The 25,247-nt window shown below is 39.6% G+C and overlaps 1 protein-coding gene across 1 annotated transcript in view; it reads left to right on the forward strand.

Annotated features, from left to right (window-relative positions):
• Positions 1-3,281: 3,281 nt before the first annotated feature.
• STAT4 (signal transducer and activator of transcription 4) overlaps positions 3,282-25,247 on the forward strand; it is a 49,309-nt gene continuing 27,343 nt past the window's right edge. Inside the window, exons 1-8 of the mRNA XM_087707774.1 lie at positions 3,282-3,548; positions 12,135-12,263; positions 14,255-14,399; positions 17,312-17,410; positions 18,354-18,446; positions 19,583-19,661; positions 21,707-21,792; positions 23,173-23,324. Of these exons, the coding sequence (XP_087563900.1) occupies positions 12,136-12,263; positions 14,255-14,399; positions 17,312-17,410; positions 18,354-18,446; positions 19,583-19,661; positions 21,707-21,792; positions 23,173-23,324 (782 nt within the window). The 5' untranslated portion in view covers positions 3,282-3,548; position 12,135. The remainder of the gene's footprint in view (positions 3,549-12,134; positions 12,264-14,254; positions 14,400-17,311; positions 17,411-18,353; positions 18,447-19,582; positions 19,662-21,706; positions 21,793-23,172; positions 23,325-25,247) is intronic.

The following is a 25,247-nucleotide window of genomic DNA, read 5'->3' on the forward strand; positions in this document are numbered from 1 at the left end:
TTCCTCTCAAAATTGCCCAGAGCCACATAGTTATATAGTAAGTAGTCCTTGATTTATAAATATTCATTTACTGACTGTACAACGGCACTGAAAAAAGTGACTTATGACCATTTTTCACATGACCATTGCAACATCCTCATAGTTACGTGAACAAAATTTGGGCGCTTGGCAACTGGTACGTATTTATACAAAGCCAATGGGGAAAACAGATTCACTTAGCACAGTGTTTCTCAACCTTGGCAACTTGAAGATGTCTGGGACTTCAACTCCCAGAATTCCCCAGCCAGCGAATGCTGGCTGGGGAATTCTGGGAGTTGAAGTCCGGACATCTTCAAGTTGCCAAGGTTGAGAAACACTGACTTAGCATGTTACTAACTTCACAACTGCAGTGATTCACTTAACAACTGTGGCCAGAAAGTTCATAAAAGGGGCAAAACTCACTTAACAACTGTCTTGCTCGGCAGTGCAAATTTTGGGCTCAATTGTAGTTGTAAGTTGGGGACTATCTGTAGGGAACACACATTCTGCTTTTGAGCCCAGGAATGTGGCAAAATAGGGAATGAAAACTTTAAGCACTGTTCTTCCAGAGACAGTCCTACCATGTAGTTGCAGGGAGTTAATCTTAGGCTGCAGATATGCTGTGACACAAGAGTTTGCTGATGAAGTCTTCACATACCAACATCTTGTGCAGGCAGTCAACTTACAACAGTTCATTTAGTGACCATTCAAAGTTACAACGGCCCTGAAAAATGTCAATCATGACCGTTGTTCAGAGTTACAACCTTTGCAGCATCCCCATGATTCTGTGATCAAAATTCAGATGCTTGCAGTGCCCGATTTTCCTATAGGCTAACTAGGCTTCAGCCTAGGGGCCTCAAGATCAAGAGGGGCCTACATTCAAATTGTTTGCAAAATTAAAATTACACTATTCTAAAAACAGTGAACACTAAAACACTGAACCGAAAATAAGGAGAAATTCTACGCATATGACTAATAAACAAACATAAAAATGTATTGGTTAAGATCGTTCCAGCGCCGCGGCAGTTGGGGAGCCTGCCCGTGTTCCCGGCACCGGTGGTCGGGCGAGAGGTGCGGCCGCTCCCAGTAGCCGCCCCGTCGACGCGGAGCCCACCAGCGGCCAGGCAGGTGAGGGCGAGGGTGCCGAGCCGGGCAGCTGAGCGCAGCAGGGGAGGCGGCTGGCCTCGCTGCCTTTGCCGCAGAGCAGAGCCGCCCTCCGTCGGGAGGCCAGCGATATATATATTGATATATATTGATATATATCACAGTAATGATGTATTTTATTGTCTCTCATGTAATTTACAAACTTAAAAATGGGAGGTGAAAGGGCCTCATAAGTGGAATAGCCTAGGGCCTCTTTTCATCTAAATCCGGCCCTGTTACAGGGGGTTAATCTTAGGCTGCAGATATAGCAATATAGCAATAGCAATAGCAATAGCAGTAGACTTATATACCGCTTCATAGGCCTTTCAGGCCTCTCTAAGCGGTTTACAGAGAGTCAGCATATTGCCCCCAACAATCTGGGTCCTCATTTTACCCACCTCGGAAGGATGGAAGGCTGAGTCAACCCTGAGCCGGTGAGATTTGAACCGCTGACCTGCTGATCTAGCAGTAGCCTGCAGTGCTGCATTTAACCACTGCGTCACCTTGGCTCTTATATGCTGTGATATGCTGTGACAGAGAGTTTGCTGATGAAGTCTTGACATACCAACATCTTGTGCAGGCAGTCAACTTACAACAGTTCATTTAGTGACCATTCAAAGTTACAACAGCCCTGAAAAATGTCAATCATGACCGTTTTTCAGAGTTACAACCTTTGCAGCATCCCCATGATTCTGTGATCAAAATTCAGATGCTTGGCAACGGACAACAGTTGCAGTGCCCAGGATATCTGTATTTATTTGTATTTATTTATTTGTTTGTTTGTTTGCTTGTTTGTTTATTCTGTCATGGTTATGTAGTGTATATTGGAGGTGGTGGTGATTCTTGTATGCGGTGAAATTTCATTTTAATGTATGCCAATTAATATATATTCAAAATAACAATAAAGCTATTCTATTCTATTCTATTCTCGCTTTTTGCGACCTTCTAACGAGCAAAGTCAACGGGGAAACCATATTCACTTAACAACCCGGTTACTAAGCTATCAACTGCAGTGATTCACTTAACAGCTGTGGCAAGAAAAGTGGTAAAATGGGGGCAAAACTCACTTGACCAATGTCTCACTTAACAACAGAGATTCTGGGCTCAATTTGGTTGTAAGCCAAGGACTACCTACCTGTACTTTACATGTGGTATTTAGTATTTTTTTAGTATTTTATTAGGATTTATAGGCCGCCCTTTTCCCTGAGGGGACTCAGGGCGGCTTACAATCATTAGGGAGGGGGTGCAATTCAAAATAAACAATATGTGAGCAAAATAAAATAATAAAAACACAACTTGCATTCAACATTCAACACTCGGGTGGGGCAAATTAGAGGCTTATCCCCAGGCCTGTTGGGATAGCCAGGTCTTGAGGGCTGCGCGGAAGGCCTGGACGGTGGTGAGGGTGCGTATCTCGACGGGGAGATCGTTCCACAGGGTTGGAGCTGCAACAGAAAAGGCTCTCCTTCGTGTAGTCGCCAGTCGACATTGACTGGCGGATGGAATTCGGAGGAGGCCCAGTCTGTGCGATCTTATCGGTCGGAGGGAGGTAATCGGCAGAAGGCGGTCTCTCAAGTCCAGAAAGTCCAGAAAGTTCAGTCCATTAAGCTATTCTGGCTAGGCAGGGAAAGGGCTTTTTATCATTTGGTTTCCTGCTTGTCTTGACAGTTTCCTTTAGGTTATCAGCCGAATATTTTCCCCTCACTCTGTAGCCACAACAGGTCTCTATCACCCCGGGGAGGGGAGGACTTCTCACTGCGGTGAGCTACAATTTTCACAGCGCACTTGAACCCAAAGAAACACTTCGCACCTCTTTTAGCAATTTGCACGAGGGGATAACTTGGGGAACGGAGGAGCAAGCTTTGAACGGCAATGGGCCTTTCTCCTAGGTCAGTTTAGGTCAGTCAAATCTGCTGGGCGCGTTGTAGCTTCGAAGACACCCAGGCGCCGAGCGTGCGTGAAGACGCGCGGAGAAAGCGAGGCAAGGGAAGGAGGGAGGGGGAAGAACCCCAGAAACTCCAGCGGAAGTAACGCTGCGAGGCAGCGGAGACTTCGGCAAAGGGCAAGGCCCGAGGAAAGAGGGGGGGGAACTCCCCTCTTTTCTACCCCCTCGCGCGTTCTCCTCCGCCCCTTCCTTCCCTCACGCTTTCTCCCCGGGTGACGTTGCCCGCAGGAAAGTTCCCCGAATCGAGAGAGAGAGCGCGCGCGCGCCCACTTTCAAGGAGGCACCCGAAGTATCTGCGGGGTGGCGTCGCTTCGCACCTGGGAGCAGCCGCAAAGGAGCCAAAGCGGGGGGGACCGGGAAGAGCGCGGACCGGAGGGCTTTCTACCCATCCCTTGGGGAGCGCGCAACCTGGCGCAGTCGGTGCAGCCGAGCGAATTCCCAGGTAAAGCAGGGGAGGCGCGCGCGCGCTCGTGTGCGTATGTGTGTGTGAGATCTGGCATTAGCAGAAGCGGCATCTCGGGATGGAAGCCAAACCGAAGCGCACGGCTGGAAGGAACCGGCGCACGTTCGGTTTTTCCCCTAGTTCGGAGCACTGCAAAAACCCACACAGTAAAATCCGCCTTCTGGCCGAGACGGGGCTTTAATATTCCGCCAGATAATTTATTCTGCCGTGGACCGTTTTTCATCTCCCGTTTTCTAAAACCAGCGAAAGGAGAGTTCGTGGCGCAATCCTAGACGTGGTTGTTAAGAAATAATTATACCACGTTTGTTTTTTAGATAAATTGGGGGTGCTTCTTGGGAATAACTCGTAGGGACAGTTGGTAAGACTTCTGGCGATTTTTAGATCTCCCACCATCTATAGTTAGCTTGCTCTATCTATCTATCTATCTATCTATCTATCTATCTATCTATCTATCTATCTATCTATCTATCTATCTATCTATCTATCTATCTTTCTATTTATCTATCTATCTATCTTTCTTTCTATCTTTCTTTCTTTCTTTCTATCTATCCATCTATCTATCTATCTACCTTTCTATTTATCTATCTATCTTTCTTTCTATTTATCTATCTATCTATCTATCTATCTTTCTATCTATCTATCTATCTATCTATCTATCTATCTATCTTTCTTTCTTTCTATCTTTCTTTCTTTCTATCTATCCATCTATCTTTCTATCTATCTATCTATCTATCTATCTATCTTTCTATCTATCTTTCTTTCTATCTATCTTTCTATCTATCTATCTATCTATCTATCTATCTTTCTACCTTTCTTTCTTTCTATCTATCCATCTATCTTTCTATCTATCCATCTATCTTTCTATCTATCTATCTTTCTATCTATCTATCTATCTTTCTATCTATCTATCTTTCTTTCTATCTATCTATCTATCTTTCTTTCTATCTATCCATCTATCTATCCATCCATTCATCCTTCTTTCTTTCTTTCTTTCTTTCTTTCTTTCTTTCTTTCTTTCTATCCATCTATCTATCTATCTATCTATCTATCCATCCATCTTTCTATCTATCTTTCTATCTATCTATCTATCTATCTATCTATCTATCTATCTATCTATCTATCTTTAATTTAATTTAGTTTGTCAAACATGTATGAGATAACAGGTATAAGTATATTCATAGACATGAATACAGGAAATTGGTACAAATAAATGGGGACAATTGGACAGGGATGGAGGCATGTTGGTGCCTTTATGCATGCCTCCTTACAGACTTCTTAGGAAAGGGGTGAGGTCCACGCTAGACAGTTTTAAGGTTAAAGTTATGGGGGTTTGAGGATGAGCTTAGCTCATGCTAAGGCTAAGAGTTGCCAGATCTAGCGTGATACCATTAGAGGATAGAAGGGCAGTGGGCCTGAATTGGAAGGATCTTATGGGTTATGGGTTTAAGACCTGTTAAGAGGATGATTTAATGGATTCCGGCATTTAGCTAAGGTTGGACCTCAGCTAAATGCAGGAATCCATTAAATCATATCCTTAACAGGGCTATCTACTGTAGTCTTTTTTCTAAAATTTTCAGTAAGAGAGGTCCCAAAGGTGCTTTTTTTCAAGAGGCAACTGGATTTCTGGTTTTTCTTTGAAGATGTTTCACTTCTCATCCAGAACTGGAGAAACTTCTTGGATAAGAAGCGAAACACCTTCAAAGAAAAAACCAGAAAGTCCAGTTGCCTCTTGAAAAAAGCACCTTTGGGATAACCATGACTGAGAGTCTCCATAGACTTTCAGTAAGCACTATTCTGGACCCATTGCTGAACAGCTCTTCCTATCAAGAAGTTTCTCCCAATCTTCAGTCTTCTTTTTCATTTATTTCATTTAATTAATACTTAATTAATATTTTTAGTTAATTTAATTAATGTTGAATGAATAAATGAAATAATTATTTCATTTAATTTCAATTCATTGGACTCTGTACTGCTTACAAAAGAGAACAGGTTCCCCCTGCTTTTCACAGGAATAACAGCCCTTTAAATACTTATAAACTCCTTTCATATCTCCTATCATCTTTTTCCTTTTACAAACTAAACCTGTAGCTCTCTGTGCTGTATAGAACTTTGTTTTCAAGCCTCTTAACTTTTTGCTATGTCTCATTTGAATCTACTCCCATTTCTTTAAATTCCTTTTAATCTGTGGACCCAGTACTGGAAGCAATATTTTAAGTGTGGTCTAACTAGTGTAGAGTACATGAAATTGCTAGACTGTAATGATTTTGATGCAGTAAGAGCCAGGTTGGTGTAATGGTTAAGGCACCAACCAGGAGATGGTGAGTTCTAGTCTTGCCTTCCTTCGGCGCAAAGCCAGATCTGTGAATTTGGTCCAGTTTGGTCCATAGAAGGACGTAATGACAAGCCACTTCTGCAGATCTTGCCAAAAGAACTGTAGGGATTAATCCAGACAGTCACTCAGTCAAAATATGACTTTAGAATTTTTTTAAAAGATGACTAGAAGGCATATATGCATAGACGCACACATAAATGCTGATTGTAATGCAATGATTTTGTTAATGTGGTCAAAGATTGTTGAGTTCTGCTACTTTCTTTCATGAGATGTCATGTTTTGACTGATGGTAATTGATGGAGTCATGGTACTTTTAAAAATTGCAAGATTATCTCCTAACCTAGGCAAAAACCATTTGAGTGCATAATTTAATAGAGTTGCACTTCCTCACAGAATTACAATCACAAATGTTTTTGTGAATGGCTTGGTTCACTATAGATTATGCCATAATTGAAATTATTTATTTAGAAAAAACATCAAGCTTCTCCTTGCAATGCAATTGTACTGTGCAGAGTAAAACAAACAAGCATATTAACTATATACTGTAATAAACAAAAATAAGACTCTTAATGCTCTGTGTGTTCCTCTGGGATTAAATCCCACTGACTTTTGTAGAGTTTATTTCTGAATAGAATGATTTACTTTTCCACTGGACATATCAAATATTGTATGTGATTTTATGCATAGTAGTATATGTAGTTTTTAGTGGGTTACAGAAAGTAAATGTATTCATAATTGCTTTTTTACTGTTTGGCTAATGTTTTGTACATAATTTCTTACAGATAAAACAATACTGTAGTTCTTTTCGGAGTTCAATATTATTCTTTCTAGATTGTGTGTGTGTGTATGTGTCAGTCAAAGATGATACAGAATCATCTAGAGTTTCTATAAGTACTTATATTAAAATATTGAGCTTAAAGCAACTTTTTCATTTTAAACTCCTGACTGGTCCATGAGATTTGTAATCACAATGCATTTGTAATGAGACAATGAACGTGTAATCACAATGAATTACTACAGCCCTACTATGTTAATCCATATAATTTTCACAATGATTCTGTCAGCAAATTGACAGGCCATCAAATACTGCAGTGGATTATGTTGCCCTATCCAATACAAGTATCAATAAGAATCAAATTACCTAAATTAACAGACCTAAAATAAACTGCAGAATTTGCGTGTCAAATATAAACATGCATTTAATAGGAATTTTGTGAAAGTTTTCTATCCCTTGCAGCTATGTCTTTCCCAAAATCTTGCTGGAGTGATTGGAGAATTGTCCCAAGTCTTACAATTTGTGAGGAAAAGCATACTGCTGCAAGGGATAGGAAACTTTCACAAAATTTAGACACAACTAAAAAGAGAAAACAAAATAAAAATATAGTAAAGAAACAGAAAAATATATATAAAGAAGTGACTTCCAACCTTCATCACCACAAGTATAGACAATTTTAGTAACTTATCATTTCCTTTTAGAATACAACAAATTGTATCTTCTTTCTTTTTTTACCCCCAATATATATTTATTTTTACATTTAAAACAATGCAGTAGCGCAAAGTCGGAGTGACTATACATTCACATTATATACAGCTAGTCACAACTATTGACAATTGGCCTACTTAATACATTATCAATCCTTCTGTCCAATCACAGTATATACAGTTTGTTCCAGTCTTGTCACCTTGTCTTTATACCAGTCATAAAATCTGTTCCAGACTTCAAAATATTCTGATTCCCCTTTATTTTTAAGTTCAAGAGTGAGCCTATCTGCTTCGGCACAGGCCAACACTTTTCTGATTATATCTAGCTCTGATGGTGTATTCCCCCCCCCCCAATATTGTGCATAAGTTATGCGCGCCGCAGTTAGTACATGAATAATTAAATAAAGTGTATCTTTCTTAAACCCCACTGGTATTATACCTAGGAGAAAAATGTCCGGTTTAAACAAAATTTGGTCTCCCACCATTTGTTCTAACCATGATTGAATCATTTTCCAATAATTTTTTGCCTCATTGCACATCCACCACATATGATAAAAAGTGCCTGGTGTTTTTTTACATTTCCAACAATTTGGGTCCAGATTTTTAAACATTTTGGAGAGCCGTGCTGGAGGGCGATGCCATCTGTAGAACATCTTATAAAGGTTTTCTTTATACGCTGTAGCCATTGTTAGTTTCTGATTAAGTATCCAAAGTTTTTCCCACTTAGCCAATTCCACATTGTAACCGAAATTTTTTGCCCAGGCAACCATCGTTTCTTTGACATACTCCTCCTCTAGCTTGTATTCCAACAAAAATCTATACAACACTTTAATCAGCCTGCTTTCTGTCTGTATCAAAAGTTTATGTAATGTTGTGTAGTCTTTGGCAATACCTTCCTTCTTCCTATCCTGTGCAAACCTTGACTGTATCTGTAAATAAGACCACCATTCTACTTGTACCCCTTGTGATGTCAATTCTAGTCTAGTTTTAATCTCCCCATGTCTGTTCAATAACTCTTTATATGTAACTATATTTTCCATATTAATTAAATTTGGATGTATGTATGCTTCCATCGTAGATAGCCAAATGGGTATTTTGGTGTAGTGGTCGTGTTTAATTTTGTTCCATATTAATAACAGCGACTGTCTGATGGTATCTTCTTTCCACATCCTATTTTCAATCTTTATTGAAGTCATTGGCTCTACTTTTCACAAAGCTATATTCAGTCTACGAGTTCTTCCTCCGGAAGAAAAACAATTAAGATAAAATTAGGAACAACTCTATATTACCCGTTGATACGTGTTTTTCGTTTAGGCTTTGTGGTGTTTTCAGAGGCAAGATGGTCTACTCTGGGAGGCTAATCCATCCAAAATGCCTTTCTAATGACTTTTGGAAATGTCTTCTGTGCCATTTGTTCTATTGAAACCTTAGTCAAAGTTAGGAAGTAAGATGGCTAGAGTCATAGAGTTGAAAAAGTTGGGAGAAATATAATCAAATTGATATTCGAGTCTGTTCAGTGAAATGGTAAAAAGTTTATGTCTTTACCACAGGGTTACCACAGCGATTATTCCATGCAAGCTAGTAGTACAGGTCTGTGCTTAGCATCTTGTTATGACCAGTTTCTAAAATCTGCATTTCCATTTTGATTTGGATGCTACTATTAGAATATTAAGAGGTATACATTTAACTCTTGCTTGTCCACTTAAACTGGATGAATTTTAGCATGTGCAGCTTGAGTGGTTTTGGAGATAAGATGTCAAATACATGTGTGTTTGACTCTTGCTCATCCTATTTAATGAGAGTACCTAATAATGGACAAACCAAGTAGAATCTCATTGCAGGAAGAGGTGGTTCCTGCATGATAGAATCTGGAATAAAACTGTTGTTTGAACAAATCCTTTATTGTAGTATTCCATTCACTCTCAAAAATTCCACTTATAGTCTATAGTTTAGATTCTCAGTCATCCAGGTGATGGTTATCCCAAAGGTGCTTTTTCAAGAGGCAACTAGACTTTCTGGTTTTTCTTTGAAGACATTTCACATCTCATCCAGCGCTGAAGAAGCTTCTTGGGTGAGAAGTGAAAAGTCTTCAAAGAAAAACCATTGGTCACTGTATCACCAAATTTCATTGAATGCCCCATGCAAATCTCCCTCCTCCCGCTGTAAATCCGATTCCTATTGTCCAGTGGCCTCTTGAAAAAGCACCTTTGGGATTCCACTTACAGATACAGTTCTTACATACTTCGTGGCTTCTCAGCTCAAATTATGTTTCAATTACAGCATACCTGAATTACTTCAATGTTCTGTACATAAAGCTGACTTTGAAGAATATTTGAAAACTCCCAAATCTAGGGCACAGGGAGCATATCAATCTTCTGTTTGAAAAAGCTGCATTGGCATCCGATTGATTAACAGGAGAAACTCAAACTGTGGGTAATTGCATTATAGACAATGAACGTTTTTGACCCAAGGCATTTGAACAGCAGTTATGTGCTGTGCCAACCTGCCATTTAAATCATTATCATGTTATTTTAAGTCATCTTGGGAAAACCCGTCTCAGTCATCCTTAACATCCCTTTAGTTGGGAATCAAAAAGAGTGGGTTTTTCCTCAGCTGCATCTAATCACAGCACGATCTCTTTTTTCATGCCATGTCCTCACAATGTTGCCTTCGTGTCACCCCTAGCCAATACCAGAGGAGGCTTAAAACCACCCTTTGCTGTTCCAGTTTTAAAGTAGCATTTCCCCTCTTTTCCCAACACAGTTTTGACCATGGAGATAGACTGACAGACCTCATCAGTCATCTGGTTGCTGGTGTGTTGCGGGTTATGATCTGTCCAGCTGTTCCATTGTTAATGGAGTGATTTTACCTTTAAGCAGGGAACAAGTCATGGCGGTTTTCCTGAGCATGAAATCTGATATACTTCACCAATCATCCAGTCAGTGCCACATTCTGGTGATCCGGAGACGTCAGATCATCCAGCTACTTTATTTCCCCTCCTGTTCCTAAGTTGGCCAGTGGGTACCGGAATGATTTGACACCCAGGGCTCATTGTGGCAGGAGAAAAGTGGGGAGAGAATCACTTTTTCACTGCCAGGTCATTGTTTCACCAAATTTCATTGAATGTCCCATGCAAATCTCCCTCCTAAACCCGAATCCTATTGTATGCTTGGCATCTGTTCAACCAGACTGTATTTACATGTGGAATTTTTTGTGTAAAAAAGGCCAAGAACAGCTGAGGGACAGGGGGAGGCATACACTGTAATGGAAATCCATTCATTTAGAAAATGTACATGGCTGCCTGTCATAATTAAACGTGTGACATGGTTAATTTATTTGTTTAGGATTTTATTCCCTAACAAATGTATTCATCTTTATTTTTTGTGACACCCAGACAGTGTGCATACCTAGTGTTCCTGCCTCCTATTTTTTGCCCACAATGACAATCCTGTGACATTGTGTTGTGTTGAGAGAGAGTGATGGACTAAACTGTAGTCCATGATGGATTAAACTGTAATTCTCACTGTAGGCAAGGCGGCGGGGGGGGGGGAGGGGAATTAATTGACAGCTATTGTGTACAGAATAAGGTTGATGAACCAAAATACAAGGATAATAAACAATGTCAGCTGGATTTTGTTAATATTCTGACTAGTAACAAGTATTGTTTTTCAATCCTAAATATGGGGTTTCAGCAACAGAACTCCAGGGTGTGCTTCAGAAACATTTTTTGCAATCTTCTCTATTTTTCTACTGTTGATGCTTCAGGAATTGTATACTGCTGTTTTTTTCTTCATGACAATGAAAGCATAGCTCCCAGCCTGCACCGAGTTTTGAAATATTTGAATAATACACACAGATATAGCAATAGCAGTTAGACTTATATACCGCTTCATAGGGCTTTCAGCCCTCTCTAAGCGGTTTACAAAGTCAGCATATCGCCCCCACAGTCTGGCTCATCATTTCACCCACCTCGGAAGGATGGAAGGCTGAGTCAACCTTGAACCGATGAGATTAGAACCGCTGAACTGCAGATAACAGTCAGCTGAAGTGGCCTGCAGTACTGCACCCTAACCACTGCGTCACCTCGGCTCTATAAAACAAAGTTTGCAGAATGATGAAGTAGCAACAGCAACAGCACAGACTTATATACCTCTTCATAGTGCTTTTCAGCACTCTCTTAAGTGGTTTACGGAGTCAACATACCGCCCCCAACAGTCTGGGTCCTCGTTTTGCTGACCTTGGAATGATGGAAGGCTCAGTCAACCTTAAGCCGGACAGGATCGAACTGCTGGCAGTCGGTAGAATTAGCCTGCGATACTGCTTTCTAAGCATCATGCACTACAATAAAGTAATTAAAAGTAGAGATTTTAAGCAGGAATAATGGACTGTTACTATCTTTAAGACTGTAGCAGGAATTATACCCATAACATTTACAGTGCCAAAATTGCACAATGTATGAAATTATTTTGGCAATTAATAAGTTTCTTAAAGTGGTAGACAATGTTAACTCAACAATATAACTTCCTTAATACAAAAAAAAAAAAACTGGGATAAAATATAAAAAAGCTCAGATCCTTTCAAGCTTTCATATATTATTTATTTCTAACCAGCAAGTTTCATTTGCCTGGAAAAGGAGAATGGCTTTTAAGTCCACTCTGAGTTTTTGTTAGCTGGCAATTTTGCGAACCATACTGGCCAGCCATTCTGGAAATTGCAACCCAACATATTTGAAAAAGCCTATTTCTTTTTAGCATGTCGCAGTGGAATCAAGTGCAGCAGTTGGAACCCTGTTTTTTAGAGCAAATAGACCAGATTTACGATGACATCTTTCCCATGGAAATTCGACATCTTTTAGCACAGTGGCTCGAAAGCCAGGACTGGTAAGTTTGGATGTTTTTTTTCCTTTTCTCTTCTGCCTTGAATATTAGGGGACTGCTGAATAAGCAGATATAGATCGCATTATATTTACTGTTGTACACAAGTGTTTCCAGGGGTGGGATCCTACCGGTTTAACAACCAGTTTGCTGAGCGTGCTCCTGATATGCCTGATGCGCGCAATGCACATGTGTGCAGTCCACAGGAAAACAACTGAGGCGCAGCTATCCACTCTGCCGCGCCTATCAGCTGGGCTAAAAAACAAGGAAATATAGGTGAGTATAGCCCAGGGGCGGAGGGGTGGGCCCACCTGAAGGTCGGAGCGAACCTGTTCACTCACAGCTGATCTTCGGAGCTACCGGTTTGCCCGAACCAGTAGAATCCCACCCCTGAGTGTTTCTCAACTTTGGCTACTTGACGATGTGTGGACTTCAACCTCCAGAATTCCTTTGTCAGAATTCCACAACTTTCAAAGACCGATTAGATCACACAAATTGGGCCTCCTCCGGGTACCATCGGCGGGTCAATGTCGGTTGGCGACCCCCCGGGAGAGGGCCTTCTCTGTTGCTGCCCTGGCCCTATGGAACGATTTCCCCGTAGAGATCCGGACCCTCACTACTCTTCCGGCCTTCCGTAAAGCCACTAAGACCTGGCTGTTCCGGCAGGCCTGGGGCTGTTGATCAGCATCCAGCCCCATTTTAAGTGTATGTATGTTGCGTAATTTTAAAATGATTTATTTCTATTTTAATTTTTAATTCCCTTGTTTCTGTAAGCCGCCCAGAGTCCTCTGGGAGTGGGCGGCATACAAATACCAATAAACTGAAACTGAAACAACTTGCTGGTTGGGAATTCTGGGAGCTGAGGTCCACACATCTTCAAGCTGCCAAGATGTATAGCTTCCTGGGCAGAACACCCTATCCTCTTCTTGGGAATATTGTTATTTTATTATCCAAGTAAAAATAAAATATTGTTGCTTTGCATCACAATCTGTGGCTGTACAGGTTTAACCAGCATTAAACCAGTAAACATTCAATAGAGATAATAATTGAAAACCTACAGAATTAATAATACTATAATTTTACATAATTTCATATTCAGTAAGCCTACTCCATCAAGCATGATTTGGAAAGTATATAGTGAAATATGACCATATATTTATGAATTAATGTTTTCACTCTTTGTATATTTTTGTTATTGTTATAGCCATTTTGTTACCTTCAAACAACTTTCAGGGAACATATTAACCCATTTAATTATTGGAATAATGCCGTTCTATTATGTTTATTTGATACTGAAAGATACATGGAAATAAACATGTCAAACTATAAAATATTTTGTTTTATAATATGCACCATGAGGATTCTTTTTAGAGGAAGTGTATGGTAATTCTTTTTGTAAATACTTTTGTATCCAGATTCAAAATTCTCAATAGTACATATCAGCAATTGTTAATTAATTCCAATGATTAATTTGAAATTAATTCTCTGTCCTTTCTTCACATCTACAGAGACAGAAGATAGTATATTGATAATATTTTCCCATTTATGGTTAGATGTTAATTTACATAAATAGTTTATTAGTTTTCCATTTTAATTTTAGAACTACATACAATAACATTTAATTGAAAAGGTAAACGTATACTTACATACTGACTATAAGTACAAATATGCAAATATTGTATCTTTAAATACACATGTGCTGAATTTAAAACTGAAGAGAGACCTTTTTAAAAACTAAACTGAGAATTTTATTAGGTCTTTTAATCCTTTATTTGCCTATATAATTTTATTTTAATTTATAATGTTATTGTTATAATAATATTCTGTATATAATTTATATTATATACAGAATATTTTCTTGAGATAAAAATGGAATCTGTATAACCAATTTGTAGGCCTCCCATTTAGAGCCTAATATTTCTCTTGAACAAATGATTTTGAAAACATTACTATTTTTGATATATGTACTTTGTTCTTATCTATTTCCTTTTGCGAAGGGAGTCTGCATATAGCAATGAGTCTACAGCAGCTATGCTGTTGCATAACTTATTCCTAAAACTGGATGAGCATTTAGAGCGCGTTTCCCAGGAGAAGAATCTCCTTTTGATACATAACCTAAAGAAAGTCAGGAAAATTCTTCAGGTGAGTTTAAGAAAGAATCACAAAGAAATCTCCTGCACCAATTATGGTGTTAGTTCTGTTATATAAGGTTTTGTGTAAGGATATTTATACCAACCAGAGCTCAGGAATTATTGGATGCTTTGATTTTAAACATTTGATCAAACAAACTGAATTTTAAACTATTCTTTTTCAGCATGATGTTTATAATCAAACATGGGTAGAAAAAGAAATCAGATAAATGGCAAAAATGTACTCCAGAATATAGAAAAGATACCAAGACAGTCATGTAGAAAAGTTATAATAGAGTCATTATGTCTTTGGGGAGGGGGTCAAGGAAAAAGTGAGATCAACTCATTGTAATGCAAATTACGCATATTGTTTGATTTGCATTATTATGCAATAATATGCATTATGTGTGTGACATAATCATAGCATCTACTGAATGCTATGGGGGTAAAGCAATATTTAATAATAAGGCTACATGTGTGTTTCAGTTTCAAAATAAGAAGATTTACATTTTGAAATGTAAAGGAAGCTGCAAACATGCATACTTTCCAAAACAAACTATGCAGTCTTCATTATTAATAGAGTATCTACTGTACATATCCATTATATAAACACTACAATGTGGTGCGTAGCAGTGTGAAATTGGAATGAATGCTATGCCATAAGTGTCAGTGACCAAGGAAGTAATAAATGATGATAGAATATTGAAAAAAGGGTGAGCTGTAATATAGCCACAAAAATGTTACAATATGGATGTGGTTTGTTTATGGAGTGGATATGAAACTATTTTTTTAATGTATGTGAAGATTAACTTTGCCTGACAATTGGAAAAAGTCCTTTATGGTTCCCCTATAGAAAGTTGCAGAAGATTTCAGAAAGATTGCAATAACAAACACAGAACATTACAGGAGTGATTTGTTCATTAACTGAGGTGTTTGTTAGAATTCTAATCAAAATGGTGGCAATGAGCAAAATTTGGGAACAGCAGCAGGGCTTTGTTATAGACAAAGGGTTGCAGAGATAAGATTTTTACTCAAATTATATATTCAGTTATGTGTGCATTTACATGATGTGCAAAATCAATTTTTCTCTGGTGTGTCTGAATCTTGTTCAGCATTATACTTCTCCATAAGTTAGAGATGTAACTAAACTAAAAGCCATAAACCTTAATCTTAAATACACAAGGATAATTCAATCTCTTCTGCTGAGGATCAATAGCTGTTAGCTCTCTTGATGGCAGCAGGTGTCAAGCTCAAAATCAAGAATAATACATGGTAAATCTCCCAAGCTGAATTTTTATTGTTTAACGCTTATAGACAAACGTTTGCTTGACAGATTTCATATACTGCATATGGTATTGGATCTGGGTACTTGAGAGACCGCCTGCTGCCAATTACCTCCCACAGACCCATTAGATCTCACAGGGTTGGCCTCCTCCGGGTGCCATCTACCAGCCAATGCCATCTGGCTATTACCCGGGGGAGGGCCTTCTCTGTGGCAGCTCCGGCCCTCTGGAATGAACTCCCCGCAGGGATTCGGACCCTCACCTCTCTCCAGGCCTTCCGAAAAGCCGTCAAAACCTGGCTTTGCCGGCAGGCCTGGGGGTGATGAGTTCCCTCCCCTCTCGACATGTATGGTTGTGTGACTGTTGTTTATTTTTATTATCTGTATTTTGTTTTTATGTTCCCCTTTTTCCCCTTTTGAATTGTTTGCCGCCTTGAGTCCTCCCGGAGAAGGGCGGCATATAAATAATAAAATTCTATTCTATTCTATTCTATTCTATTCTATTCTATTCTATTCTATTCTATTCTATTCTATTCTATATACTGTCTCATCTAAAGCATATGAACTATTAGAAAGGGGCTTCTTCATTCTCTCTGAACTGATTTTCTTCTTACTCCTCTGGAAGACAACACCCCCCCCTCCTGGAAATCAACCTCCTTACTACATTCCATTGGAGCCAGAGTGCCATTGGAGGCCATCTGCTGGGGGACTAGAGGGCTTCCTTGTATGATTGGTTGGCCACTATGAGAACAAACTAATTGACTAGATGGATCAAGGGTCCAATCCAACAAGGCACCATCCATGTTCTTACATTAAGATACTAAGAGCCATGGTGGCATAGTGGTAAGAATGCAGTACCGCAGACTATTTCTGCTGACTGCTGGCAGTTCAAATCCCACCAGGCTCAAGGTTGATTCAGCCTTCCATCCTCCCAAGGTCGGTAAAATGAGAACCCAGATTCTTGTGGGCAATATGTTGACTCTGTAAACCGCTTAGAGGGTGCTGTAAAGGACTGTGAAGCAGTATATAAGTCCAAGTGCTATTGCAATATTTTGTGCCTGTCAAAGACCTTTCTATTAGTCCAGTTCTGATATGGGAGAAATGGTAGAGTGGAAAGTTAGGAAAAGAGAGGATTAAAAAAAAAAACATATATAAAGATTTTTTTAAAAGCCAGAAATCAAAATTTCAATGGTGCATATAACAATCACCCAAATTCATTGGTAAAATGTCCCAGCTGTACTCCCTTAAAAGATTTAATATCTTGTGAGCTTCATGTAAGCATTTTTTATGAAAGACTAAGCGGGTAAGAAACTTACTGCAGAATGCGGATATAATGGTGGTGAAAACTTCAGATATTGAATGTCTATCTACCTTTTGTTAGAGAACCAAATACAAGTTTGAGAGAAACAGCACAAATGAAATGGGGAAAATAAAGAAGCGATAGAAAAGATTATGGATATGCAGAGAAATGTTACGATTCATAAAACTGACTTCATGTATGCAATCATATATATTGCATACATATCAAGAATGGATATGAATTTTCTGTAATGAGTCCATGACATTTCTACTATACGTGGCTGGTTTTTGCTATTAGGATATGAATTAGATTTTTCTTATGTTTCTTTAACTTTGTTTTTCAGGCAAAATATCAAAGTAACCCTCTACATATAGCACTGGTTATTTCAAACTGTTTAAGAGAAGAAAGAAGAGTATTGGCTTCAGCAAGTATGCCAGTTCAGGTAATTTTATGATAATGACCTAGATGAGGAAGAGGAGATAGATTTAATGTTTAGATGTTTAGATGTTTATTAACATTTGTATGCCGCCCTTTTCCCTGAGGGGACTCAGGGCGGCTCACATAAAATCAGGGAGGGGGAATACAAATAATGACGTAGACACATATAATAAAAGTAATAAGCAACATACATTCATCATTCGGGAGGGGCGGCTATCCTTATCCCCAGGCCTGACGGGCTAGCCAGTTCTTGAGGGCTGTGCGGAAGGCCTGGACGGTGGTAAGGGTACGAATCTCCACGGGGAGTTCGTTCCAAAGGGTCGGGGCTACTACTGAGAAGGCCCTCCTCCTTGTAGTTGCCAGCCGGCACTGGCTGGCCGATGGAATACGGAGGAGGCCCAATCTGTGAGATCTAATTGGTCGCAGGGAGGTAATTGGCAGAAGGCGGTCTCTCAAGTATCCAGATCCACTACCATGCAGGGCTTTATGGGTGACTAATAGCACCTTGAAGCGCATCCGGAGATCGACAGGTAGCCAGCGCAGCCATCAAATTTGCAAAACTTTAATATACTAATATTTCAGAAGACCGGCTCAAGGTTCAGAGGAACATTGGTCCTAAATTCATTAAAATACCATTCAGTAGTCTTGGGTTCCTAAACATATCTTGATTTGCCATTGACCACTCATCATTTTTAAAACTTTCCTTTGAGCTGTTTTTAGATAAACAATTATTATACCTGTGGCAGTCCAATTTTCTCCATTTACCAGGAATATTTTTTGTAAGTGATTCCCACATCTGTGTTTTGCCTTTGAGAAAGCTGAACTATTACCAAAGGTCAGTTGGCCTTATTGAATTTACTCCGTCCCCTCTCACTAAAACTTGCCATTAAATAATCTGTGCTGTGGGATTGTATTAATAAACTGACCTGTCATAATTCTTTTTCTAGGGACCACTAGAAAAGTCACTACAAAGCTACTTGGGTTCAGAAAGGCAAAGAAAAATCGAGCTCAAGGGTTCTGAAATTAAGAACAGTACACAGGCAAGTTGTTACAGTTTGTGCATTTAATATTTGATACATCGAAGATCTAATATATAAGTAAGTCCTCCCTTAACAACTGTTCAAAGTTACAACGGACACCCCCCCACCCCAAAAGGTGCTTACAACCCAGTTCTGGAATTCAGACAGTTGAACACACACCCTGTGGTCACCCACTTTCCAGCAAAAAACAACCATAGGAATGCATTGACTCAAGAAACAACCAATGGCTGCTTAATAACCATCGCAAAAAAAGGTTGTAAAATCAGGTTGGTCGTATGTGTGCCTCAGCTTATGACCATCATGATTTAGGACTGAAATTTGGCTCCATTACAGTTGTAAGTTGGGGATTAACTATAGTGGTACCAATTTTCTTTATATGTATTAAGTATCATGATTTGAAACTAGATCCACATGTACAGAAGAATGAGATGATATATGATAGAAATTGTTGCCCTTTTTAAGGTACAGTACAAGTGAAACATACCTCATTTGAGTGTCCCCATTCAGAGCTTTGACTATTGTTGTTAATGTATCAGGGGTAGAAAGTTTCTCTGCAACTATATCCCAGTACCTGAGAATGCTGTCCACTAATTCTGTTTCAACGATACTCTTGGGAGCTGGAAAATTAATCCAAGTCTGGGAAGGCTTCTTTGGAATTATGAACCCCTGCAAAATCCTTTTAAATGCACGATATTGCCCTCTTGAATTCAGCTGGTTGAAAAACCTCATTGAAACTAGGGTGTGAGCTGTACTTTTTGTTTAAACACAAAAGAGAAATTTAAGACTGCAGTTCTGTGCATGCTTATCTAAGCCTAAGCACCAGTGAACAAATTGGGGCTTGCTTCTGAATAGACATGCAGAGATGCACTATATATCCACAGCATGTTACACTTAGTGTACAATTACAGCGTTTTGCTGAATAAACGAAAATTGGTTGGCTGGGTAGAAATCAATCCACTTTTTGTTTTAGTATGATTTGTAATCCCAGCTATTTTTCCCACTAAGGAAGCAGATAGCAACTGTAGCATTTCCATTTCATTTCAGTGAAACTAAAGCTTTTTAGGGAATGTCATTATTGTTTGCTATGTGCTATAAACTATTAGATCACTTACTAAATGCATTTAATCTGAAAACAGCTAACAGAACAAGACGTCAAATATCTAGAAGACTTGCAAGAGGAGTTTGACTTCAGATTTAAAACTATGTGCAACATAGGTAAGCTTTCCCACGCAGTGCTATGAAGGGAAAATTGTGATTTTCAATCTTGCATATTTGTAAAAATTGGTTGTTAGTTCTATACCTAGGGTATAGGTTTTCATCAAACACCCTCAGTCTTCTTTTTGGAGTAAGGGGCAGGATTTCATTAAGACTCAGACTGCTATTGATACATACTCCATGCAAAATAAATTCCAATATGCTTCTTAGCCTAATATATTCTTTAGGCTACATGGCTACATCCAGCAAAATATTAGTCCAGCTAAGATTGTGCCCCTCTGCATTTTAACCTGGAAATAGGTATCCCTGAAATTAGTGGTATGCATTTATGTATGATGATACTGTACATCTTCATGATTTATCAGTTTAATCTTTAAGTCACACTGTGGCTGTAATATTTTGCATGAATAATTCAATTTTTTATTTAAATGAACTCTAGAAAGATACAGTCAGACCAACAGGAGAAAGAAGATTCTTTAATTAATTAATTTTTAATGGAATTCTTTATTTATGTATTTAACAGCAGTTATATATTGCCCAAATATAAAAGATTCCAGGTTGTGGCTAGAAGAGAAAGTGTGAATTTGCAGCTGTAACAATCCTAAGCTTTTTTAAAAAAAATTAAATAAAATGGCAGGAAAATACAGGGGTATTTAAGAGTTCCATGTAGTTTGTCTTTTACTGTGGATGGTTCAGTCCAACTAAAGAATGAATTGTTAATGATAAAACAGCAATGGGTTCATTTCTCTGAATCACCCCATTTAGAAGTAGAGACAAACTTTCCATATTTGCATACTCCAAAATACATACAGCCTAGGCGGTGATGCACAGGTGCCTGAAGTGGCACATGGAGCCATGTTGCCTGGCACGCGTGGCGTCATCCATTCCTCTTCCAGGTTTTTGGCGTGCACGTGCATATGATGATCAGTTGTCCTTTGTGCATCCGATAGTGCCGGAAACTGAAAGAGGTGATCTTCTGTTTTCCGGCGTGAGCATGCGCTCTAGCCAGCTGATTGGCACATGCGTATGCGTAGCAGTAACTGGAAGACTTGCTGGCCAGTACGCATGCACAGAAGTTCATTTTACAGTGTGCACATGCCCCCTGGGCAGCTCCTCTTCCGGGTCGCGTCCCAGACAAGCATGCATATGAAGCGCTCCCTTTTCAGCTCTCAGTGCCAAAAAGGTTTGTCGTCATTGGCCTAGGAGAACCATAATAGGCTTTGTTCCTTCAGAAATTCAGCTATGGGAGAAAAAGGACTTTGGGCAGGAAGAAGTCCTTAACACTTTTCTTTTAAGGTCTTCTTGTTCAAAATTTCCTCTCCAACCTGGTTTTATCCATCACTGAGAAAAAGAGGCAGAGCTTTCAGACCAAAAAGAGTTATTGTCTAGTTATTATTGGGGGCGGGGGGGAGGCATTTACTTTTAAAATCCAAAAAAACTAGACTAAATATTCAGAATATTGACAGGGTATTGATTTTGGTTAATGTTCACTCCTTTCTTAAAACAAACTTGGACAAAGAAAGACATAATACATTAGATAGCACACCGGAATGTATTTATAAACTTACTGAGAGATACATGTTTATGTTTATCTTACATTAGTTGCAACAGGGGTGGGTTTCAGGTGGTTCGTGGCGGTCCCTGCGAACCGGTTGGTTGGCGAACCCGGAAGTAAGTAACCTCCGGGAACGCCGAAGGGTCCACCCGCCCGCCCGCGTTTCTTACCCGATTTTGACGAGTTCTGCGATTCCACGCATGCGCAGCAGGACGCATACAGCGCCTGCGCAATCCTCCAGGAGCAGCTGGAGCATCGCACAGACGCTAGTATGCATGCGTGCACTGCGCACGTGCACGAGGACGCCGCCGGCCCCCTTCCAACCAAACTGGTTGGAACGGGGCAAGAAACCCAGCCCTGAGTTGCAAGCAAAGTAAAAGTGTAATAGGAAAAAAATGAAAACACGCTGCCTTAAAACTACTTGCACATGCTATTTTGATGGGTTTCCCCACTCTAAAGCTTTGTACCTATTCTACATATCTCCTTTTAGAACAGAATGACAAAAACAGTCCCATCATGAAGCAGGAGATGTTGATGTTGCAGGAAATGCTCAATACAATAGACTTCAAGAGAAAGGTTGGTTCAATTGTTTGTCATTTATGTACTCTGCTGACTTAAGGACATTATGGAAAGTGTTTTTTCTATTTGCAGATTAAGAACTAATTCCATTTTTAAAAAAAGACCAATTCAACTAGTTCTTAAACCTGGGCCATGGTTTTAAGAACTTCTTTTTTTGTGTTCAAAAGTTTTATTTCTTTTAAAACAAACATTTCATTATTCCTCAATCAGTAAGACATCGAAGTACAATTTTTTGTGTGTCAAAATAATTCTAGTTTACCACCAAATTCTTGTCTAGTCTAATGTATACCCCTCCCTTCCTCCACCCTCCCCCCCAACCACCCTCCTTCTCCCCCCCCCCCCGACTTCCCAGAACCCGTACACGGTATGGATTTTTAACAAACACAGTCTAAAATCTATTGAAAAAAAGAAATAAAGAAATTAATGACATTCTACATTGACCTTAGCTTCTTCGTGCTGAACTAACTTTAAACAATTTAAATCATTTCTGATCTTAAGCATAGGCTAACTGGAATTTCTTGGTCCCGTATTTATTTTGTATATAGTCAATCCATTTTTTAAGAACTTCTTATTGGCTTTTCATTAATTTATGACCTTTGAGCATTTATGAATGCTCAAATTCTCTGATAGAGGAACAGGGTTGTAGGTTTTTGAAGGCCAGTGAGATGAGAGCCATGCAGATCTCTGGATTCAGTTAGTCTCTCGGCAATGTTTGTGGTGAATGCTCTGACTGGGCAGCACTTTCTGATTGGTTTATTTTTTATGTAATTTTTTAAAAAGCCCCTCCATGTTGGGATGGGGGTAGGAGTCACATACAACTCTATGGAAGGCTTGGTGGCGCAGCGGTTAAATGCAGCACTGCAGGCTACTTCAGCTGACTGCAGTTCTGCAGTTTGGCTGTTCAAATCTCACCGGCTCAGGGTTGACTCAGCCTTCCATCCTTCCGAGGTGGGTAAAATGAGGACCCGGATTGTTGTTGGGGGCAATATGCTGACTCTGTAAAACCGCTTAGAGGGGGCTGAAAGCCCTATGAAGCGGTATATAAGTCTAACTGCTATAAGTCTAATTGCTATTTTTCTCCATATTGTGTCTCCTTTCAAAGCAGTTAAAGTTTAAATTAAAGTTAAAGGCACAGAAGCAATAAGAAGTAGCTTTGGTTTGTGGCCACTCTTGTACTCAGGTTGCTTTCTTGGAAGACGAAAGGTTTCTTAAACCAACCACTGCTTTGATGCTGGATGGTGATACATTAACCAACAGCAAACTATGCGTATAAATTAAGCTAAAGAATATCACAGCTTTAGGTTGTTATACAAATCACTTCGATGTTTCTCCATTCATGAATTCTCTCTTACTGTTCCTAACTACTGTTCTTTATAGGAAGTTCTCAGTAAAATGGCACAAATAGTAAAGGAGGTTGATGCCTTGGTGAATAACATATTAATAGAAGAGCTATTGGACTGGAAGAGACGGCAACAAATCGCTTGCATTGGAGGCCCTCTCCACAGTGGGCTTGATCAGCTGCAAAACTGGTAAAGTGTTATCACTAGTTCCTCTCTATAGCGCAACAGGAAGTGTGATGCTGTGTGGCTTTTCCATCTCAGTTTAGTCAATTAAAAAAAAATTCTTCTGAGAGATTAACAGAAATTATCGTTAAGCAATTTCTAAGAATCGGGAGACTCAGAAGGGGAGATCGTGTAAAGAGGTATTGGTTGGCAACAGGTAAAGCTTCTTTAAATGATCTCTGTTTCTGACTCTTCAGATTCTTAGAAATCGTTTAGCAGTAAAATAAAAGTTAAAAGGCCCCAAGTTGAATCATACGATGTTTTTGTACCAAATTGTGAAGCCGTTGTGAGGGTGTTAGCCAACAGTGAAATCTCTCTGCTATGATGATTTGGTAGCCCAGCAAGCAGCGCACTTTCTAATGGGAAGTGGGGAGGGAACTGAATTGTAAGGAAGATTCTCCAAACATGACAAAAGTAGTTCAAAATGGCTTTGGGCAGCAAACAGCAATTAAATAAAATGATGGTGATACACAGGGATGGGCTTCAAAAATTTTAGCAATGGGTTCTCTGCCCGGTTGCTGGGTGGGCCTGGCCATGGTGGGTATGGCCTAGTCAGCCTCCTGCACCACAGCGGAGGGGAAGCATTTTTGCCCTCCCCGGGTTCTGGAGCCTTTACTCGAGCCTCCAGGAGGGTGAAAATGGCCTTCCTTGGGCTCTGAAGGCTTCCAGAACTTCCAGGAGGCCCATTTTTTTGCCTTCCCCGAGCCTCCATGCGGGTCCTGTATTTACCTGGTGTCCCAAACGGGCCACTCCTGGGAGGGGAGGGGTGGGTGAGGCGGGGCAAGATGGGCAGGGCCAGCCAGGGGTGGACTTTTTGGGTTCTCTAAACTGGGCAGATTCTTAGCTAGAGGTTCTCCTGAACTCGTGCAAACCAGCAGCAGCCCATCCCGGGTGATACAGAATAATAATCTAGTTGACTAAGCAACTAATAATCATCATAATCATGCCAAATCCCATCTAATCATCTGGATGATTGTGTGATAAACCATAATAATAATATTGCTTAGGCAAGTGAGGCTTAAGGACCCCACTATCCAGATAAGCTGAAGGTCTGAGTGAAAAATTTCAGAGGCTCCAGAGGGCAGGAACAGCAACAGAAAAAGCATGCTTTCTGGGTCCCATCAGGCGATAGGTTTTAACCATGAACCCAGAGAGTACTGTTTTAAGGAACAATCATGCTCTTTGTCACTTGTTGTCTCTGGAACTGGACTGCAGAACAAATGCAATTCAGCTTTCAATTTCTAGGCTACATTTGTAGTTCCAACAAAAGAGTGTAGCTGTAGTTTGTATTTCTACACTGCCGTTTCAATGCAAGCTAGCTAAACAACACTTTTGTGATAGGCTGTTCCAACTAAATTTTACAATATTGACCTTGCTTTGAAAAATACATCTGGCTGGCAGACAAAAGACATTTCTGGATTTTTAACAATGCACTTAGGAAATAATGCCTACTTTTTACATTTTCATGTATCATCTTAAGTATCTCAAAAGGTTAATACTACACAAATAAAGCACATACGCACATATACATTAATAGCTTCCTATAACACTGTAAATTGACACTCATAATTTCATTAGGTCTTCAGAATAAAAGCAGATCTCTCCTTGAAGGGTCGGTTAGGGAAAGACTGCTATAGAAGAACATGAATTAAGAATTGAGCAAAATTGACTTGCTTTCAGAATTGTGCCTGTGATAAAACAGAATTAAGGCTGTTTTCATTTGAAGCAGAGAATTGCTGGACATAAATTGCCCTGAATACTTTTCTAAGCATAGATGGGAGAGCAAGTCTAGTTTTATCATTCGCCATAAGAAGAATTCTAATTCAGTAGTTGATTTTCTTTGTCATGAAAGAGCAGAAAATTGCTTGCTAAAAAGCGGGCCTTTTTGTC

Source organism: Thamnophis sirtalis, unplaced genomic scaffold (genome assembly GCF_051295495.1).
Source record: "Thamnophis sirtalis isolate CommonGarterSnake01/CBP01778 unplaced genomic scaffold, rThaSir2_p1.2 scaffold_1, whole genome shotgun sequence".
Lineage (NCBI taxonomy): Eukaryota > Metazoa > Chordata > Lepidosauria > Squamata > Natricidae > Thamnophis > Thamnophis sirtalis.